Here is a 19,358-nt window from a genome sequence, read left to right as displayed (position 1 = left end):
TTTCATATTATGGTATTCTGATTTTATAATTTATTAATTTTATAATATATTAGTAGGTAATATTTATATATTTTAATATATTCTTCTCAAACCTTTGTGTCAGTTATTATATTTGTACATTGAGGTTAATGTGCATAGCAAAGTGAATGACATATAGTAAGTATCTAAAATTTAGAGTAATTGAAGAATTAAGCAAACTCTTTGGGAATAGGTTGTTTTATGAATGCAGAGGTATTGTTTAGTGGTTTCCCACTATATTTAAAATAAAATCCAAACTCTTCCCCCAGTAAAGACTTGTATGATTTGACCATTCGTCTCTATCTTCAACTTCTATCTTCTCTCTTGCTTGCCGTGCTGAAGCCATACTGAAATTGTTTAAATCTCTCTAATACCTTAAGTTCTTTTATGTATAATTTAAAAATATTATAACTTCTCATAGTCTTTATGCTCTTTTAGGGCAGCGGTCACATCTATCTTATTCACCATTAAATCCCCAGTACTTAGCAAAATTACTTATATGTAGCAGTAAGTCAGTTTGTTGAATGACTACATACATTATTGAAAGAGCACTGGACTTGGTGTTAGAAATCCTAGATTATAACCCTGGGACATATTCTGATCTGGATGCCAGGTTCACAGGTGTGTTTGTGAAGTCATTGAGATGTCACAGTTATAACATGAGCACTTTTGATGTAAATATATTGACAAGTTAAAAACAACAATCCTGGGATACCCCCACTTACTAATTATGTGGATGTGAATGAGTCAGTTTATCTGAAATTTAGTTTTATCATTTATTAGTAGGTATTATTGTAACTACCTCATAAGGTTGTTGCATAAGATGACATACGTGAAAATGACTTATCATGTAGACACACAACATATACCAATTGAATGTTTATTATTTAAAGGATGTGGAAGAAGAGAAGGTGTGGAGGGAAAGTGCTCAGAAACCTAGTGGAGTAAACCTGTGTTTTCCAGAAGAGTCCTAAGCAACTGAAGAGAGCTGGGGCTTTAAGACACATCATGAAGAAAAAATGGACTTCATATCATCTCTAGAGTGTGCCACAGGTTGCTTAGACCCTCTTACCTTTAAAAATAGAAGGCCCTTGGCATTTGGGGAAGAGCAGGAGACTGGCAAATTACTGGAATAATTTATCTGAGCACAGCGGAGGTCAGTGAAATGACTGACCTACCTAACCAGCCATAACAGAGCCATGTCGCTGAAAAATAAAGCCAACATTGAAGTGCTTCTCTACAAATTAAAATGTATCCTGCAGCATTTCAAAACTAATAAAGAGCTAGATATAATTGAATCTCATAGCAATACTAGGAGAAGAATCACTGCCAGGATTAGGAGTTTCCAGGCTATGATGGTGACTGAAAGGCTGGCAAAAGAGGGGCAAGTGCACGTAAGGGACGTAAAAATGGGAAAGGAAGCTCTTAAAGAACTTACGGTACATATTCCAAACATAAATACTACATGCATCTGAAGCTAAAACTTTAAAATTAAATTTTATTTTTAAAAACTCAGCTTATAAAATATACATTATACTACCCTCTGTCTTAAGTAGTAATAGTTACACTTAATATATTGAATCAGATTGACAACTAGAAAATAAACTACCAGAACTAGATTGAAATAAGACATTTGGGGAAAAGAAGATCTTTATCATCCACTTGCTGTGCATTTATGGTTATCAAGTATGATTCTAACTATTCTCATTCAGTCCTCCTTCAAAGCATATGAAATTAGGGCTACCACTGATAACCCCAATATAGATAAAGAAACTGAGGCTTAAAGAGATTAAATAGCTTGGCCAAGGTCTGTTAGTAACTGGCACAGCAGGCCTCAAACCCGGGTACGTATGGTGGCAAAGCCCATTCTCTGACCTGTTGGTGGAACTCTTGTCAGGATGTATATAACTTGCCATTATTTAAGAGGCCATGGTACTGGAAATCTGCTCAGTGCCAGCATGCCTTCCATATAGAAGAAAATCCACACACAAAAGAAATCCTGAAACTGTAGACTGATGAATCTTAATTGAGTATAATGGAAGAGAGTATCGTTCTGTTACAGGATTGTAAGGTCCAAAGCAGCAGATAATTCATCCTTAACCAATTATATATATTTTTTGTTGTACATAAGATTTTTTAGGAGTAATCCGATGCTTTAAATAAATGGTGGGGAGATGAGAAATCATTAGATGATTTCTAAAATTTCTTTTGGCTCCAGAATTCTGAGAATCCAACCCCCTTGACTTCTTTCTTGATTCAAGTTATATTAATTTTGTTTCACACAATTAATACCTTGTTAGAAAATAATGAAATTTCAGAGCTCAAGAGATTTTAGCAATTATCTTGTCTAGTTTCCCAAACTGAGCTCCAAAGAATAGGACTCCTGAGAAATATTGATTGCTTACAAAAAAGGATTATGTAGGCAAATATATTGAGAGTATACTTTTGTCACATTGCTAATTAGCATTTTTAAGGTTCTGAAAAGCCTTATAATAAAGATACCTGTTTAACTTTAAGACAGTATTTCTTACATTTATTTGATCAGAGCCCTGTTTTTGAGTAATGCACCTTTGAACATCCTGCAGAAGTCAATTTGGGAAACACCCATCTAGTTCATCGCCCTCCTTTTGCAAGGAATTTGAGATAGAAAATGATTTTTCAGTGTGACATAACTAGTTACCAGGTATCAGTCTCATTTATTCCCTGATTGCCTCTGTTCATATATGCTAAAATTTCCCCCCAGCTTTTATTAAGATTTAATTGACATGTAACATTGCGTAAGTTTAAGGTATATGATGTGATGGTTACAGGTATACCATATATTGTGACATAATTGCTACAGTAAAATTAGTTAACAGATCATCACTTCACATAGTTATAATTTTTTGTGTGCATGTTGAGAACTTTTAAGATCTACTCACTTAGCATCTTTCAAATATAGATAATGATAGTCACTATGATATACATTAGATCCATGAACTTATTCATCTTTAAACTGGAAGTTTGTACCTTTTGACCACCTTTACCCATTCCCTCCACCCCTGGCAAACCACCAGTCTAGTCTCTGTTTATGAGTTTGTTTTTTTAGGTTCTGCATGTGAGATCATACAGTATTTGTCATTTAATATCTGACTATTTCACTTAGCATAATGCCCTCAAGTTTCATCCATGCTGTCACAAATTACAGTTTGCTTTTTTTATGGCTGAATAATATTATGTTGTGTGGTTTTGTGTGTGTGTGTGTATCACATTTTCTTTATCCATTCACCTGTCAATAGATATTTAGTTGTTTCTATGTCTTGACAATAGTCAAATAATGCTGCAATGAACATGGTAGTATCTACCATGTTCCAGTTATTTCCATCAGATATATACCCCAAAGTAGAATTGCTGGATCATATGATAATTCTTTTTTTTTTTTTTCTTTCTTGGGGAACTTCCATACTGTTTTCCATAGTGGCTGTACCAAGTTGCATTCCCCACCAACAGAGTGCAAGTGTTCCCCTTTCTCTGCATCCTCGCTAGCATTTGTTATCCCTTGTCATTTTGGAAATAAACTTTCTAACAGGTATGAGGTGGTATCATTGTGGTTTTGATTTGTATTTCCCTGATGCAAATCAGGTGATGTTGAGCCCCTTTTTTTATACTTGTTTGCTATTTGTATGTCTTCTTTTGAAAAACGTCTACTCAAGTCCATTGCCCATTTTAAAATTTGGTTATTTGTTTTTTGCTATTGAGCTGTATAATAAGTTCATTGTATATTTTAGATTTTAACCCCTTATCAGATATGTAGTTTACAAATATACTCTCCTATTCCTTCAGTTGTCCTTTAATTTTGTTGATCATCTTTTGATGTGCAGAAGCTTTTTAGTTTGATGTAGTCTCATTTATTTGTGCTTTTGTTGCTTGTGGTTTTAGTGTCATGTCCAAAAAAATCATTGCCAAGATCAATGTCAAGGAGCTTTCCCCCTTTGTTTTCCTCTAGGAGTTTTATGGGTTTAGGTCTTACATTTAAGTCTTTAATCCATTTTGAGTTAATTTTTGTCAGAGTTGTAAGGTAGGCGTTCAGTTTCATTCTTTTACATGTGACTATCTAATTTTCCCAGTACCATTTATTGAAGAGACTGTCTTTTCCCCATGGAGTTTTCTTGCCGCCCTTGTCAAATATTAGTTGACCTTATATGCATGGGTTTATTTCTGGGTTCAGTATTCTGTTCTTTTGGTCTATTTGTCTGCTTTTATGCCAGTACCATACTGTTTTCATTACTATAGCTTTGTAATATAGTTTGAAAACAGGAAGTATGATATCTCTAGCTCTCCCCTCCCCCCTCAGGATTGCTTTTGTTATACAGGGTCTTTTATGGTTACATATAAATTTTAGGATTGTTTTTTCTATTTCTATAAAAATTGCCATTGGAGTTTTGTTATTGCATTGAATCTGTAGATGGCTTTGGGTACTATGCACATGTAAAAAAATATATTTTTAAAGTACATCTTTATTGATTTCAGAGAGAGGAAGGGAGAGGGAGAGAGAGCGAGCTAGAAACATCAATGATGGGAGAGTCATTGATCGGCTGCCTCCTGCATGTCCCCTACTGGGGATCGAGCCCAAAACCTGGGCATGTGCCCTGACATGGAATGAAACCTTGGTCTCCTGGGTCATAGGTTGATGCTCAACCTCTGAGCCACGCCGGCTGGGCAGTATGCACATTTTAACAGTACTCTTCCAATCCATGAACATGGGCTATCTTTCCATTTATTTGTGCCTTCTTTTGATTTCTTTCAGCAGTGTGGTTTCATCTTATAGTTTTCAGGGTATAGACCATTCACCTCCTTGGTTAAATTTTTTCTAGGTATTTTATTCTTTTTGATGCTATTATGAATGGGATTTCTTTTTCAGATAATTATTGTTAATGTATAGAAACACAATTGATACTTGTATGTTGATTTTTTTATCCTGCAACTTTACTGAATGCTTTTATTCAAGCAGTTTTTGGTGAAGTCTTTAGGATTTTCTATATACAAAAATCATGTCATCTGCAAACAGAGAATTTTACTCCTTCCTTTCCGGGTTAGATGTTTTTATTTCTTCTTCTTGCTCTGGCTAGAACTTATAGTACTATGCTGAGTAGTAGTGGTGAGCGAGGGCACCCTTGTCCTGTTCCTGATCTTAGAGGAAAAGCATTCAACCTTTTATTGAGTATGATGTTCGCTGTGGGCTTCTCTGATATGGACTTTATTGTTACAAATGTGTTGTTGAATTTGTTTTGCTAGTATTTTGTTATGGATTTTTATACCTGTATTCATTAGGGATATTGTTCTGTGGTTTTCTTGTAGTGTCCTCATCTGGCATTTTTATCATGGTAATGCTGTCCTCATAAAATGAATTTAGAAGTTCCTTTCTATTCAGTTTTTTAAAGAGTTTGAGAAGAGTGGTGTCTTTAAATTTTTGGTAGAATTTACCAGGGAAAGCATCTGGTCCTGGGCTTTACTTTTTCATTGGGGGGAGGGGGGGTTAATTACTGATTCAGTTTCCTTGTTATTGTTCTGTTTATTTTTTTATTTTTATTTTTTAAATATATCTTTGTTGATTTCAGAGAGAGGAAAGGAGAGGGAGAGAGAGAGAGATAGAAACATCAATGATGAGAGTCATTGATCGAGCCCACAACCCAGGCATGTGCCCTGACCGGGAATCGAACCCCGATTGCTTGGATCCTAGGTCGACGCTCAACCGCTGAGCCACGCTCGGCCGGGCTTATTGCTCTGTTTAGATTTTCCATTTTTTCATTATTCAGTTTGGGTGAGTTGTATGTTTCTGGGAACTGATCCACTTCTAGGTTGTCCAATTCATTGGTGTATATTTGTTCATAGTAATCTCATGATCCCTTTTTCTCCTTTTTCATTTCTGATTTTATTTATTTGGGTTCTCTTTTTTTCTTGGTCTAGCTAAAGGTTTGTCAATTTTGTTCATCTTTTCAATGAACCAACTTTTAGTTTTGTTAATCTCTTCTCTTATTTTCCTATTTTATATTTTATTTACTTTTGCTTCAATATTTAGTATTTTCTTCCTCTGCTAACTTTGAAATTAGTTTATTCTTTTACTAGTTCCTTGAAGTGTAAAATTAGGTATTTCTTTGAGATCTTTCTTTTTCTCTTGAAAGTTTATCTCTGTAAAATTCCCTCTTAGAACTGCTTTTACTGCTGTTTTCTTATCCCATTTGTTTTCTTATGTTGTGTTTCCATTTTTGTATGTGTCAAGATATATTTTTATTTATTTTTTGATCTATTAGTTGGTCAGGAGTGCTCGATTTTCATGTATTTAAGAATATTCAGTTTTCCTTTCATTATTGATTTCTAGTTCATACCATCGTGGTGTTAAAAGATACTTGATATAATTTCTGTCTTCTTGAATTTGTTGAGACTTATTTTGTGGCCTACCCTAGAAAAGCTTCCAAGTGAGCTTGAGAATGTGAATTCTGCTGCTGTTGGATAGGATGTTCTTTGTGTGTTTGTTCTGTCCATATGATCTATAGTGTTGTTTAAATCTGCTATTTCCTAATTGATTCTCTGCCAGGGTGATCTATCCATTGTTGAGAGTGGGATATTAAAATCCCCAACTAATATTGTATTGCTGTTTATCTCTCCTTTTAGCTGTGTTAGTATTCTTTATATGTTGGTGCTCCAAAGTTGTGTGCATAAATATTTACAATTGTTATATCTTCTTGATGAATTGACCTATTTTCATTATATAATGGCCTCCTTTGTCTCTTGTGACCATTTTTTAGTTTAAAATCTATCTTGTCTGATATAAGTATGGCTATCCCTGCTTTCTTTGGTTACCATTTGTTTAGAATGTCTGGTCCATCCCTTTACTTCATTCTATATGTATCCTTAAAGCTAAAGTGGATCTCTTGTAGGCAGCATGTGGTGGGATCTTGTTTTTTAGTCATTTAACCATTCTGTTTCTATATTTTTAAAAAATATCTTTATTCATTTCAGAGAACAGGAAAGGAGAGGGAGAGAGAGGGAGAGAGAAACATCAATGATGAGAGAGTCATTGATCGGCTGCCTCCTGCACGTCTCCACTGGGAATCGAACCTACAACCGGCCATGTGCCCTGACCAGGAATTGAACCACGATCTCCTGGATCAGATTGATGCTCAACTGCTAAGCCAGGCAAGCCAGGCCCATTCTGTTTCTTTTGATTGAAGAATTTAATCTATTTATGTTTAAAGTAATTATTGATAGGTAATCACTTATAACTGTTGTTTAGTTCTATTGAATTCTTCAGTTACTGTATTCTTTAGTTCTAAAATTTCTGAGTAGTTTTTTTTTTTTTTATGGTTTCTATTTCTTTATTGAACTTCTAATTTTGTTCACGCATTGTTTTCCTAATTTTGTTTAGGTGTCTGTCTGTGTTTCATAGTTCACTGAAGTTCTCTTTTAAGAGGATTATTTTGAATTCCTTTTCAGATATTTATTTATTTAGGGTCAGTTATTGGAGCTTTATTAGTTTCTTTTGGTGGTGTAATGTTTACCTATTTCTTTGTGATCCTTGACTCCTTGTGTTGGTATTTGTGCATTTGGTTAAGTGGCCTCCTCACCAAGACTTTACATATTCACTTCTGTAGAGGAAGACCTTCACCAGTCACTGCAGCTTGGGGGTACTGGATAGGTCATTTGGTAGCTTCCCTTGGTAGGCAGGGGTTGTTGTTTTTTTAAACTTATTTTTATCGTTGAAAGTATTACACATGTCCCCCTTTTCCCCTCATTGACCCCCTCTGCCCCGCTCCAGCCCCCTCCAGGCTTTCACTTCACTGCTGTCTGTATCCATTTTTATGCATATATACATATAAGTTATTTGGTTAATCTCCCCCACCCCTTCCCTCTGGTATACCTCAGTCTGTTGCATGCTTCTATGTCTCTAGGTCTATTTTGTTCATCAGTTTATTTTGTTCATTAGATTCCACATAAAAGTGAGATTATGTGATACTTGTCTTTCTCTGACTGGCTTATTTCACTTAGCATAATACTCTCCAGGTCCCTCCATGCTGTCTCAAAGAGTAAGAAAGAAGGCTGGGTTTGTTATTGGGGTCTGTAGTTGGGTGAGACCACTGCTCATGCTCTGAGGTTTGGGGAATGCTTCTGGCTAGGCTCTACAGCTGCGTGGATCATATTCAAGCAGAACCACTGGGCAACCATATCCCTGTTTGTGTGGGGCTATTGATTGTGCTCTGCAAGTGAGGTGGGGCCACTAGCTGAGCTCTGCAATCACCTCTGTTTGGGTCCAGTCCTAGGCTATGTTCGCTGGCAGGATGGTACCACTGGTTGAATTCTACAATTGGGCAGATCTATGGACTGTGCTCTGCAGTCGCCCTGATTGTGTGGGATCTCAGATTGTGCTCCACAACCAGATGGTGCCACTGCCTGGACTCTGTGTTTAGGTGGGACTGAAGGCAGGATTTAGTAGTCAGATGTAGCCTCAGGCTGTGCTCTGGCATCAAGCAGGGCCGCAAACTGCCCTGAAGTTAAGTGGGGCTGCATGCTGGTCTTTGTGATCACCTAAGCCATTGCCTGTGCTCTGCTGATAGGCAAGGTCAGTGTCTGGCTTTTCTGTTGGCTGGGGTGGTAGGTTATGTTGTAGGCAGTGGGAATGGCCCCAGGTGTTACACAGGTTGGGTCACACTGGACCTGGGTTCAGCAACCTCTGTACTTAGTTCTGGCTAGGGGAGAATTCAGAGCCAAGACTCAAACTTTTACAGGACATTTATTTATAAAATCACAGAGGTAGAAGTAATTTGTAGAAGAAAGGGGCTTAGGAAACAAGTTATAGAGGTAGAGGAAGGGCCCTTGGAGCTGGGGAGTGAGGAAGGTAATGGTAAGTACCTGGGGGAGGGAGAGGGGGAAGGGAAAGGCTCAGTACTCCTAAGGGTTTTAAGGGTAGAGATCTTAGGGGAAGTCCTAGGGAGAAGATCTCAATAGAATATTCAGCAGCTTTCCAGGTGTGTCCTTTCAGGGTCTAGCTCTCCACTGATTGGTCAGTGCCAGGGTAGGGGGTCATTTTCCAATGCAGCTGGTCCTGAGGTCATCTGTGGCGTTGCTTGTCTGGTTTTGCAGCTTTTCTGGACATGGAGCTGAAATACAACTAAGGTCTAAATATTATCTCTAGGGAGGAAAGGTCAGGGGGTCTAAACCGAATGACTAGTGATATGCTAGGGGAGAAAAGATCACCCTGGGGGCGAGGTCCCACCCTACATTTGTTCTTTGCTAGGCATCCAAGGTTTTCTACCCTGGTGACCTTCTGTACCTGGTCCATCATCCTTGCTTTGCTCATGTCTGTCTAACTGCCTACCACAGTTTATGCGCCTAAATGGACAGGGTTACTGGCTGAGCTTCCTGCCTGCAGAAAGCCACGGGTCATGTTCAGCAATTGGGCAGGTTCATAGGCTGGCCTTCTCTGCTTATTAGAGTTGTAGACTGGGCTCCCAGGTTGGGTGGGATGTAGGCTGGGTTCCTGTGTTGCCCAGGGTCACTGTTCAGACTTCCTGGTTAAGTAGGGCCAGAGGCTATGCTTAAGAGTTTGGTGGGGCTACTAGCTTGCCTCCCTGACCAAGCAGGGTTGTAGGATTGGGCTCCAGGGCTGCTTTAGTTCTCTGGCTAGGCCTCCTGGGTTGGCACAACTGGAGGCTATGCTCAGCACTTGGGTGATGCTAGGAGTTTGCTTCCTTCCCTGAGCAGGTTGGTAGAACAGGCCCCACTGCTCATATGGCCCACAGACTGCAGATCCAAATCAGGGAGAACTGCCAACTGAGCTCCCTAGCCACAGGAGTCACTGGCTCCACTCTGCAGATTGCCAGAGCTTCTGGCTGGGATCTCTGATCGGGTATTGCTGCAAGCAGGAATGCTGTCTGCCAAGACCTGAACCCTGGTTGCTGTAAGCCCCACCCCCTATCCACCTCTATGAAAGCCCTGCAGATTCCTCCAGTGACTCCCATGAGGCAAGACATGAGTGGGCTTCCTTGGGAAGTGTCCCACATGCTGGAGGAGCTGGATGTACACCTCAGGCTCTCTTCCCATTATAGAAACCACAGGCTCGGGTGGCCTCTTGGTATGGCACTGTGCCAGTGTAGGGGAGGAACAGTGTGGTCAGAGTGAATGTAGTCCTCTTACCCTTCTAGTGTGGGATTTTCACAGTGATGTCTTTTCTATGGATAGTTGCTAACTGGTCTTCCTGTGAGAGGGACCAAAGTTGGCCTATGAAGGAGACCTATGTGGCCATCTTGATGACATCACTCTCCTCTATGTGCTTAGCCTTCAGTAGGTTATGCATTCCTTAATGGACTGATAGATTATATCTTATAATTTTGCCTCTCTGGTACTTAGCTCCATATTGGGAATGTGGCAGGTGAACAGTAAATGTGGTGCTTCTGTGATCGAAACCTGTCAGAAAATGAAGCATTGTGTTATGAAATAGCTTCTGTGTATGTATTTTCATCTTTAAAAAAAAATTTTTTTTTAATATATCTTTATTGATTTCAGAGAGAGGACAGGAGAGGGAGCAAGCAAGATAGAAACATCAATGATGAGAGAGTCATTGATCGAGCCCACAACCCGGGCATGTGCCCTGACCGGGAATCAAACCCGGATTGCCTGGATCCTAGGTCGACGCTCAACCGCTGAGCCACGCCCGGCCGGGCTGTATTTTCATCTTTTGAAAACACAAATGTTGCTCCTCCATGCATACTTGCATTTGCAATATGTGTTTTTTTCCTCCAAAGTTTTTGTGGTTATTGCTTCGTACTTTTTATGGGTAATAATTCTGAATGGGCTGCTTTGCCTCTGGGATAATTTGATTAGAGGTATGGAAAATGTTACCCTGTAAAGGGTATTGGATTTGTCACAGAATGACATTGAAGAAAAGCCAAGGATAGACAAACTAATAACATGGTAGCCTGGTTATTAAAATTGGACCTTTTGGCATTTTTGTCCACTATTTTTTATTGATATCACTGCCTTCTCCTAAGAGATAAGCATGTGACCAATTTGATGGGTTTAATTTGACAAGGGCAGGAACTAATGCCAGATAAATAAAGTCATAGTGTTTCCAGAATACTATGTTTCTGTCCTCTGAAGTTAGATATCTGTTTTTGATGGAGAAAACATTTATGTAAAGAGGCAAGATTAGCGTACACTGAAATGAAATGCTCAAGTTGATATCATAAGCTTTAGTGGAACTTATTTGATGTAGTGACTCAGCCTCTGTGAATCTGACTGTGTGTATGTGCTGTGTTTTTACAGGGAATCATCATCTAGGGACCTCCCAGAGACCACAAGAAAACATGGGGAGGAGTAAGTTTCTCTTCGCTTTTAAATAATTTAGACTCTCTCCATATTAATCCACTGTATCCAGGAAATTAGATTTGCAACTCAAAGGGGTTTTTTTTTGGTGGATGCCTAAATTGTATTTCTGGTTGGTGTTAGAAAGTTTCTGTCTGAATCAGGCCTCTGTAGAGAAAGACCAACAGACCACATGTTGCTCACAGGCAAGGGTCTTTTTTTTTCTCTTCTGCTCATTTCTGGACATCTCCCAGTACAAGGGGAGAAGGCCCTAACTTGATACTATATAGACCTGCCCTAATCCCAGCTTCTTTACAACTCTTAACAAAATTACCCATATGCTTCTAATGGTTTCTAAGTCTTTTTCATAATAACGTAAACAAAAACAATCATTCTATGCAACCAGTGACAGTATTAAAAATTTTATCTGTGAGGTTGATTTATAAATGGTTTTGATTTCCCCAAAAATGTTAAAGCCTGGCATTAAGAACTATTAGATGAGTTCCTTTTGTTCTTTTCCTTTCTTATAAGGCGACTTAGGGTAACTAATAGACAAATTGAAGATCATTTTATTGTTAATATAAACCAGCCACTAGTGACTTCATAAATAATTCTAATCAATGTAGACTATAAAATCAGATGCTATAAAGGACCTCACAGAGAGTCTTGGTGTGTAGTGAGAAGAGTACTGGATATGGAGAATCAAAGGCCCGAATTCAAGTTCTACCTCTACTACCTTCACCAAATCCTTGAGCTTACCTAAACTTGTTTGTTCACATCTGAGGTGGGATTAATACATTCTGTGTTTCTAGCCTCAGGAAGTTGAGGTTGGCATAATGTGATAATACATATGATAAGCGTGTTGAGAACTCTATAAAGTACAGTAGAAGAGAGGAGTGGTATCTTCACATTGCTGTCTTTATTGAATAAGTATACCTTCATTGGTTCTGTCTTTTAGTAGTTAAAATGAAGTTATTTGATTAGCAGGGCTGACACTAGAGTTGTGCAAGTGACAGAGAATGCCTCCTTTTTTTTTGTGCTCTAGACATTTTGTTTGCCCCATCTTAGTATGGGCCCTGGTAGGCCCTCAATTAATCATGGAAGATATCTTCCTGAACCTACTGAATCAGATTTTGCCTGTTCTTTATTTTTCCCCCCAGAACTTTCCTTGGAGATTAACGCCAGAAATTCTGGTTCTTTCCCAAACTTCACAAAAGATGCCAATCTCTGATAGTTTAGAAATTTTAAAATATGAATAAATTAAAAAATCTTGTCAGAATTTTGGGACTAATTCATGCCGTGTCCTAACTCCAAGTTAGTTGTCAACAGAAGCTTCCAGAGTAACTCATCCTGTTTGGTCCATCCATGTTGTTACAAATGGCAGTATTTCATCCTTTCTTATGGCTGAGTAGTATTCCATTGTGTACATGCACCACATTTTCTTTATCCAGTCATCTATCGCAGGACACTTTGGTTGTTTCCATGTCTTGGCCACCATGAATAATGCTACAATGACTATAGGGGTGCATATATCTTTGCGAATACATGTTTTCGGGTTTTCCAGGTATATACCCAGGAGTAGGATTGCTGGGTCTTATGGTAGCTCTATTCTTAATTTCTTGAGGAATCGCCAGACTTCTTTCCATAGTGGTTGTACCAGTCTACATTCCCAGCAGCAGTGAATGAGGGTTCCCTTTTCGCCACTACCTCTCCAGCACTTATTATTGCTTGTCTTGTTGAACATAGCCACTCTTAATAGGTGTGAGGTGGTATCTCATTGTACTTTTGATTTGCATTCCCCTAACTGCTAGTGAGGTTCGTCCAACATCTTTTCATGTATCTATTGGCTGTTCTTATGTCTTCTTGGGAGAGGTTCAGGGCCTCTGCCCCCTTTTTGATTGAGTTGTTTGTTTGGTGTTGAGTTTTATGAGTTCTTTATATATTTTGGAAATCAAACCTTTGTTGGAGCTACTGTTTGCAAATATCATCTCCCATCTGGATGACTCCCTCTTTCTTTGGTTGTCAGTTTCTTTTGCTGTGCAAAAGCTTTTTAGTCTGATACAGTCCCATTCATTTATTTTTGCTTTTACTTCTCTTGCCTTTGAGGTCAAGTTCATAAAATGTTCTCTACGACCAAGGTCCATTAGTTTGGTACCTATGTTTTCTTCTATGTAACTTATTGTTTCAAGTCTCACATTTTGGTCTTTGATCCATTTTGAGTTAATTTTTGTACATGGCGACAAACTGTAATCCAGTTTCACTCTTTTGCATGTGGCTTTCCAGTTTTCCCAGCACCATTTATTGAAGAGACTATCTTTATTCCATTGTGTGTTTCTGCTTCCTTTGTTGAAAATTATCTGCCCATATACATGTGGTTTTATATCTGGGCTCTCTGTTCTGTTCCACTGATCTGTGTATCTGTTTCTGTATCAGTACCATGCTGTTTTGATTATCATAGCTCTGTAGTATAATTTGAAGTCAGGTAGCATGATACCTCTAGCTTCATTCTTTTTTCTCAAGATTGCTTTGGCTATTCAGGGTCTTTTGTGGTTCCATACAAATTTGATGATTTCTGGTTCTATTTCTTTAAAAAGTGACATTGGTATTTTGATGGGAATTGCATTAACTCTGTACATTGCTTTGGGTAATATGGCCATTTTAACTGTTGATTCTTCTAATCCATGAACATGGGATATTTTTCCATTTTGTTGTATCTTTTTCAGTCTCTTTTAATAATGCTTTGTAGTTTTCAGTATATAGGTCTTTCACGTTCTTTGTTAAGTTTATTCCTAGGTACTTTATTCTTTTCGTTGTAATTTCAAAAGGAATTGTTTTTTAATTTCTTTTTTTGAAGTTTTGTTTTTAGTATACAGGAAGGCAATGGATTTTTGGTCCTTGATTTTTTTATCCTGCAACTTTACTATATTTGTTTATTGTTTCTAATAGTTTTTTTGGTGGAGTCTTTAGGGTTTCTTTAGGGGTCTTTAGGACATGCAGAATCATGTCCTCTGTAAAAAGTGACAGTTTTACTTCTTCCTTCCCTATTTAGATGCCTTCAATTTCTTTCTCTTGCCTTATTGCTCTGGCTAGGACTTCCAGAACTATGTTGAGTAAGAGTGGTGAGATTGGACATCCTTGTTCTTGTTCCTGATCTTAGAGGAAAAGGTTTCAGTTTTTCACCATTGAGTATGATATTAGCTGAAGGTTTTTCATATATGGTCTTTATTATGTTAAGATAATTTCCTTCTATTCCTGTTTTATTGAGTGCTTTAATCATAAATGGATGTTGTATCTTATCAAATGCTTTTTCTGCATTTATTGATAAGGTTATATGATTTTTATCCTTTCTTTTGTTAATGTGGTGTATTACTTTGATTTACATATGTTGAGCTATCCCTGTGCCCCTGGAATGAACCACACTTGATCTTGGTGTATTTTTTTTATGTACTACTGTATTAGATTTGCTAGTATTTTGTTAGGATTTTTGCATCTGTATTCATCAGAGATATTGATCTGTAGCTTTCTTTTTTTGTGTTACTCTCACCAGGTTTTGGCATCAGGGTTATGTTGGCTTAATAAAATGAGTTAGGAAATGCTGCCTCTTCACTATTTTGGAGGATTTTGAGAAGGATAGGTATCACGTCTTCTTTGAATATTTTGTAGAATTCACTGGTGAAGCCATCTGTTTCTGGACATTTATTATTGGCAGGTTTTTGATGGTTGTTTCAGTTGCCTCACTGATCAGTCTATTTAGATTTTCCAATTCTTTATGATTTAGTCTAGGAAGGTTACATGTTTCTAGGAACATATCCATTTCTTCTAGGTTATTGAATTTGGTAGCATATAGTCTGTCCTAATATTCTAGTATGATCCTTTGTATATCTGTGATGTCTGTGGTGATTTCTCTCTCATTTCTGATTTTGTTTATATGGGTCTTTTCCCTTTTTTCCTTAATGAGTCTAGCCAGGGGTTTGTCAATTTTATTAATCTTTTCACAGAACCAGTTCTTCGTTTTATTAATTTTTTGTATAGTCTTTTTGTTCTCTGTTTCATTCAGTTCTGCTCTAATTTGTATTAGTTCCTTTCTTCTGCTGACTGTGGGTTGCTTTTATTCTTCTTTTCCTAGTTCTTTAAGATGTGATGTTGGGTTGTTTACTTGGGATTTCTCTTGTTTCCTGAGATAGGCCTGTAATGATATAAACTTCCCTCTTGTTACTGCTTTTGCTGCATCCCAGAAGTTTTGATATGTTGTATTGTCATTCTCACTTGCCTCTGTATATCTTTTGATTTCATCTTTTGATTTCTTCTTTGACCCGGTCATTTTTTAGTAATATGTTGTTGAATCTCCTTGTATTTGTGGGTTTCTTTACTTCCTTTTTGCAGTCGATTTCTAATTTCAATGCATCATGGTCAGAGAATATGTTTGGTATAATTTCAGTCTTCTGGAATTTGTTGACACTAGTTCTGTGACCCAACATATGGTCTGTCCTTGAGAATGTTGCATGTGCACTGGAGAAGAATGTATAATCTGATGTTTTGGGATGAAAGGCTATTTAAATGTCAATTATGTCCATTTGGTCTAGCGTTTCATTTAAGGCCGATATTTCTTTATTGATTTTCTGTTTGGTAGACCTGTCCAGAGCTGTTAATGGAGTATTAATGTCCCAAACTATGATTGTGTTTTGATCTGTTTCTCCCTTTAGTTCTGTGAGTAGTTGCTTTATATATTTCGGTGCTCTGTGATTGGGTACATAAACATTAAAAAGTATTATGTTTTCTTGATGTAGTGTCCCCTTTATCATTTTAAAGTGTCCCTCTTTGTCTCATTATCTTTTTTGTCTTGAAATCTGTTTTGTCAGATAAAAGTGTGGCTACACCTGCTTTTTGGTAGATGTAATTTCCTTCAAGAATCATTTTCTACCCTTTTACTTTGAATCTACCTTTGTGTTTGCAGCTTAGATGTGTCTTTTGTAGGCATCGTATGGTTGGGTTTTATTTTTTGATCTACTCTGCTACTCTGTGCCCCTTTATTGGTGAATTAAGACCATTTATGTTTAAGTTAATTATTGATGTATGAGGGCTTGCTATAGCCATTTTATCTTTTGTTTTCTGGTAGCTCTGTGCCTCCATTGATTTTTTTCCTTTGTACTTCTGTTTGTTGTTTTTGTTTCGTGGTGTTTCATACTTCTTTCCTCTGTGTCCTCTTTTTTTTTAAACTATGTCTCCTGGTTCCAGGATTTTTGTGTGTGGTTACCCATTAGGTTTATAAAAAATAAAATCGCATATTTACAATAGTTTTTTTCTTTTGAGTGCATCTGATGTTCACCCTCCTTTGCCAGTTCAGACGTTTACCCTCTCCCCTTTTATGTTTTTGTTGTCAAAAATTACCGCTTTTTATGTTCTAAGTTTTTTGGGTGTTTTTTTTTTTTAAATATGTCTCCATTGATTTCAGAGAGAGGAAAGGAGAGGGAGAGATAGAAAAATCAGTGATGAAGAGTCATTGATCAGCTGCCTCCTGCACGCCCCCCCCACTGGGGATGGAGCCTGCAACCCGGGCATGCGCCCTGACTGGAAATCGAACTGCGATCTCCTGGATCATAGGTTGATGCTCACATGGGCCGGGCTATGCTGTAAGTGTTTTTGGTGATCTTACTCGTGTGTTGTGACCTTATATTCTTTGTTTCAGGTAGAATAACTCCTTTGAGTATTTCCTGCAGTGGAGGTTTCCTGGTGATAAATTCTCTCAGCTTCTATATGGCTGGGAATGTCTTTATTTCTCCTTCATACTTAAAGGATAATTTTGCTGGATATATTATTCATGGCTAGTAATTTCTCTCTTTTAGACATATGAATATTTGGTTCCACTCTCTTCTGGCTTGTAGACTTTCTTCTGAGAAGTCAATGAAGTTCTGATGGGTTTTCCTTTGTAGGTCACTTCTTTCTTTTCCCTGGCTGCTTTGATAATTCTTTGTCATTAATTTTTGACAGTTTTAATACAATGTGCCTTGAAGAGGGCCTCTTTGAATTGAGGTAACTAGGGGTTCTGTTTGCTTCTTGGGTTCAAGGATCTAGTTCTTTCCATAGATTTGGGAATTTCTCACCCACTATTTGTTTGAATAGACACTCTGTTCCCTTCTCCCTCTCTTCTTCTTCCAGAATGCATATTATTCTAATATTGCTTTTTCTGATGGAGTCAGATCTTGTAGAGCTCTTTAAATTTCGTTTTTCCTCACCCAAGAATATTTTTTACATTGCTTTTTAGAGAGAGTGAAAGGGAGAGAGGGAGAGAGAAAGAAACATTGATGCGAGAGAGACACATTGATTGATTTCCTCCCACATGCCCCAACTGTGGCAGGGATCGAGCCTGCAACCGAGGTACTTTCCCTTGCCAGAATCAAACCCTTCATTCTGCAGGCCGATGCTCTAACCCCTGAGCCAAGCAGGCTCAGGCCCTTTTCATTTTTCTTTATTCTCAGGTCCTCTCTTCTTCCCGCTGCATCGTTTCTAGATTTCTGTCTTCAGTATCAGTTATTCTTTCCTCTATATGGCAGGCACAGTTTTCTGTGCTCAGTAGCTCATTCCTAATCTCCTTAATTGCCTGCTTTATTTCCAGGATTTTTCATTGTGTTTTTTTTTTCAAGTTTCAATCTCTTTGGTAAAGTACTTGTTTTTCACATTGATTTGTTTTCTGAGTGCACTGAATTGCCTGTATTTTTTTGCATCTCATTGAGTATTTTCAGAACTGCAATTTTGAAATCTTTCATTTATATCACATACTTCCATGTGTTCCAGCTTGCTTTTTTGGGATTTTTCATTTTCTTTCTGATCATCCTTGTTCATGGTTTTTGCTTATTTCCTCTGTCTAGGCATAAATGTCCCTTCTATAGCAACATTCTCTGAAAAGGTCTTTCTCCTATTTTCCAGTAGATGGTGCTAAATCACATAATTTTTTTTTCCTCTGATCTCCCAGTCTTGACCTCCAAGGTCTTCTGTAAGCCAGTACAGCCCTGTTGCTTAGGGGTGGGGTTTGTTTTGCCCTCACTGTAATGGCAACCCCAGCCTTTGTGGGGTCCTGCCCCAAGCACCAAACCCAGGGATCTGTCATAGCGGGAAACTGGTTCCACTGCAATAGCTCTTGGTTTACAAATAAAATGTTCCTTGACCCAACACTGAGGGCAGTGGGAGTCAAGTTTTGGGAGTCCAAGGGGTGTCAGGTCTCTTTGGTTCCATTTCTTTGTCAGAAACACCCCCGTCTGACAGTGACAGCCACGTGGCAGAACCCTGCACTCTGTCAAGTGTCTGCTGGCTCAGTCACTGTTCACTCAATTCGCCCTACTGGACTCTCTGTTCCTACCAGCCGGCTGAAGGAATCACCTGCTACCACTGGCTTCCTCCCCTCTTCCAGCCTCCACAACGAGCTCCTGGCTATATGGCTGTGTCTGTGGGCCATCTGTGCTTTCCTCCCTTCTTGTCTCCCTGCTTATTCCCGGTTGCCCACCTTTAGATGTTTCAGTGTGCGGATCTCTCAGGCATGCCTCTGTATTGGGTAGGGGGATTCTTTGTTGAATTGTCGTTGGTTAACTTGTTGATATTTAAGGGGGAGAGGCCAGGGTATCTCACACCACCATTTTTCTGACGTCACTGCATAATTCATTCTACTTTATTTGAGTTGTAAGACAACCCTTTGATTTACATAGAGATTATTATCTTCATTTTATTACAAAACTGAGGGTTGTGAGAGAAAGTCTTATGTAAAGTCCACAGCCTATAAATGGAAAGCCAAAATGTAAACCTAGGTCTCCTTATGCCATATCTAGTTTTTATTTTCATCCAATAAACCATGTTTTGAATACCCTAGAGTCATCAGTAATGTATAAAAGTAGATTAAAAATTTATGAGTTATCTGTTGCTGTAGAAGGTGTGAATGAAAATATTTTCTAAGATCTATGATGATGTTCATATATTTCTCATAACATGGGGGATTGGACAGATAGGCAAAGAGA

The 19,358-nt window shown here is 38.2% G+C and overlaps 1 protein-coding gene across 1 annotated transcript in view; it reads left to right on the top strand.

Moving 5' to 3' along the window:
- Positions 1-19,358, top strand: part of PRRG1 (proline rich and Gla domain 1) — a 101,463-nt gene that overhangs the window by 35,014 nt on the left and 47,091 nt on the right. The window contains 2 exon segments of the mRNA XM_081125711.1: positions 7,018-7,194; positions 11,317-11,367. Of these exon segments, the coding sequence (XP_080981837.1) occupies positions 11,358-11,367 (10 nt within the window). The 5' untranslated portion in view covers positions 7,018-7,194; positions 11,317-11,357.

Source organism: Miniopterus schreibersii, assembly GCF_964146895.1.
Source record: "Miniopterus schreibersii genome assembly, chromosome: X".
NCBI classification, from domain to species: Eukaryota; Metazoa; Chordata; class Mammalia; order Chiroptera; family Miniopteridae; genus Miniopterus; species Miniopterus schreibersii.
This window is presented reverse-complemented; position numbering and strand designations above follow the sequence as displayed.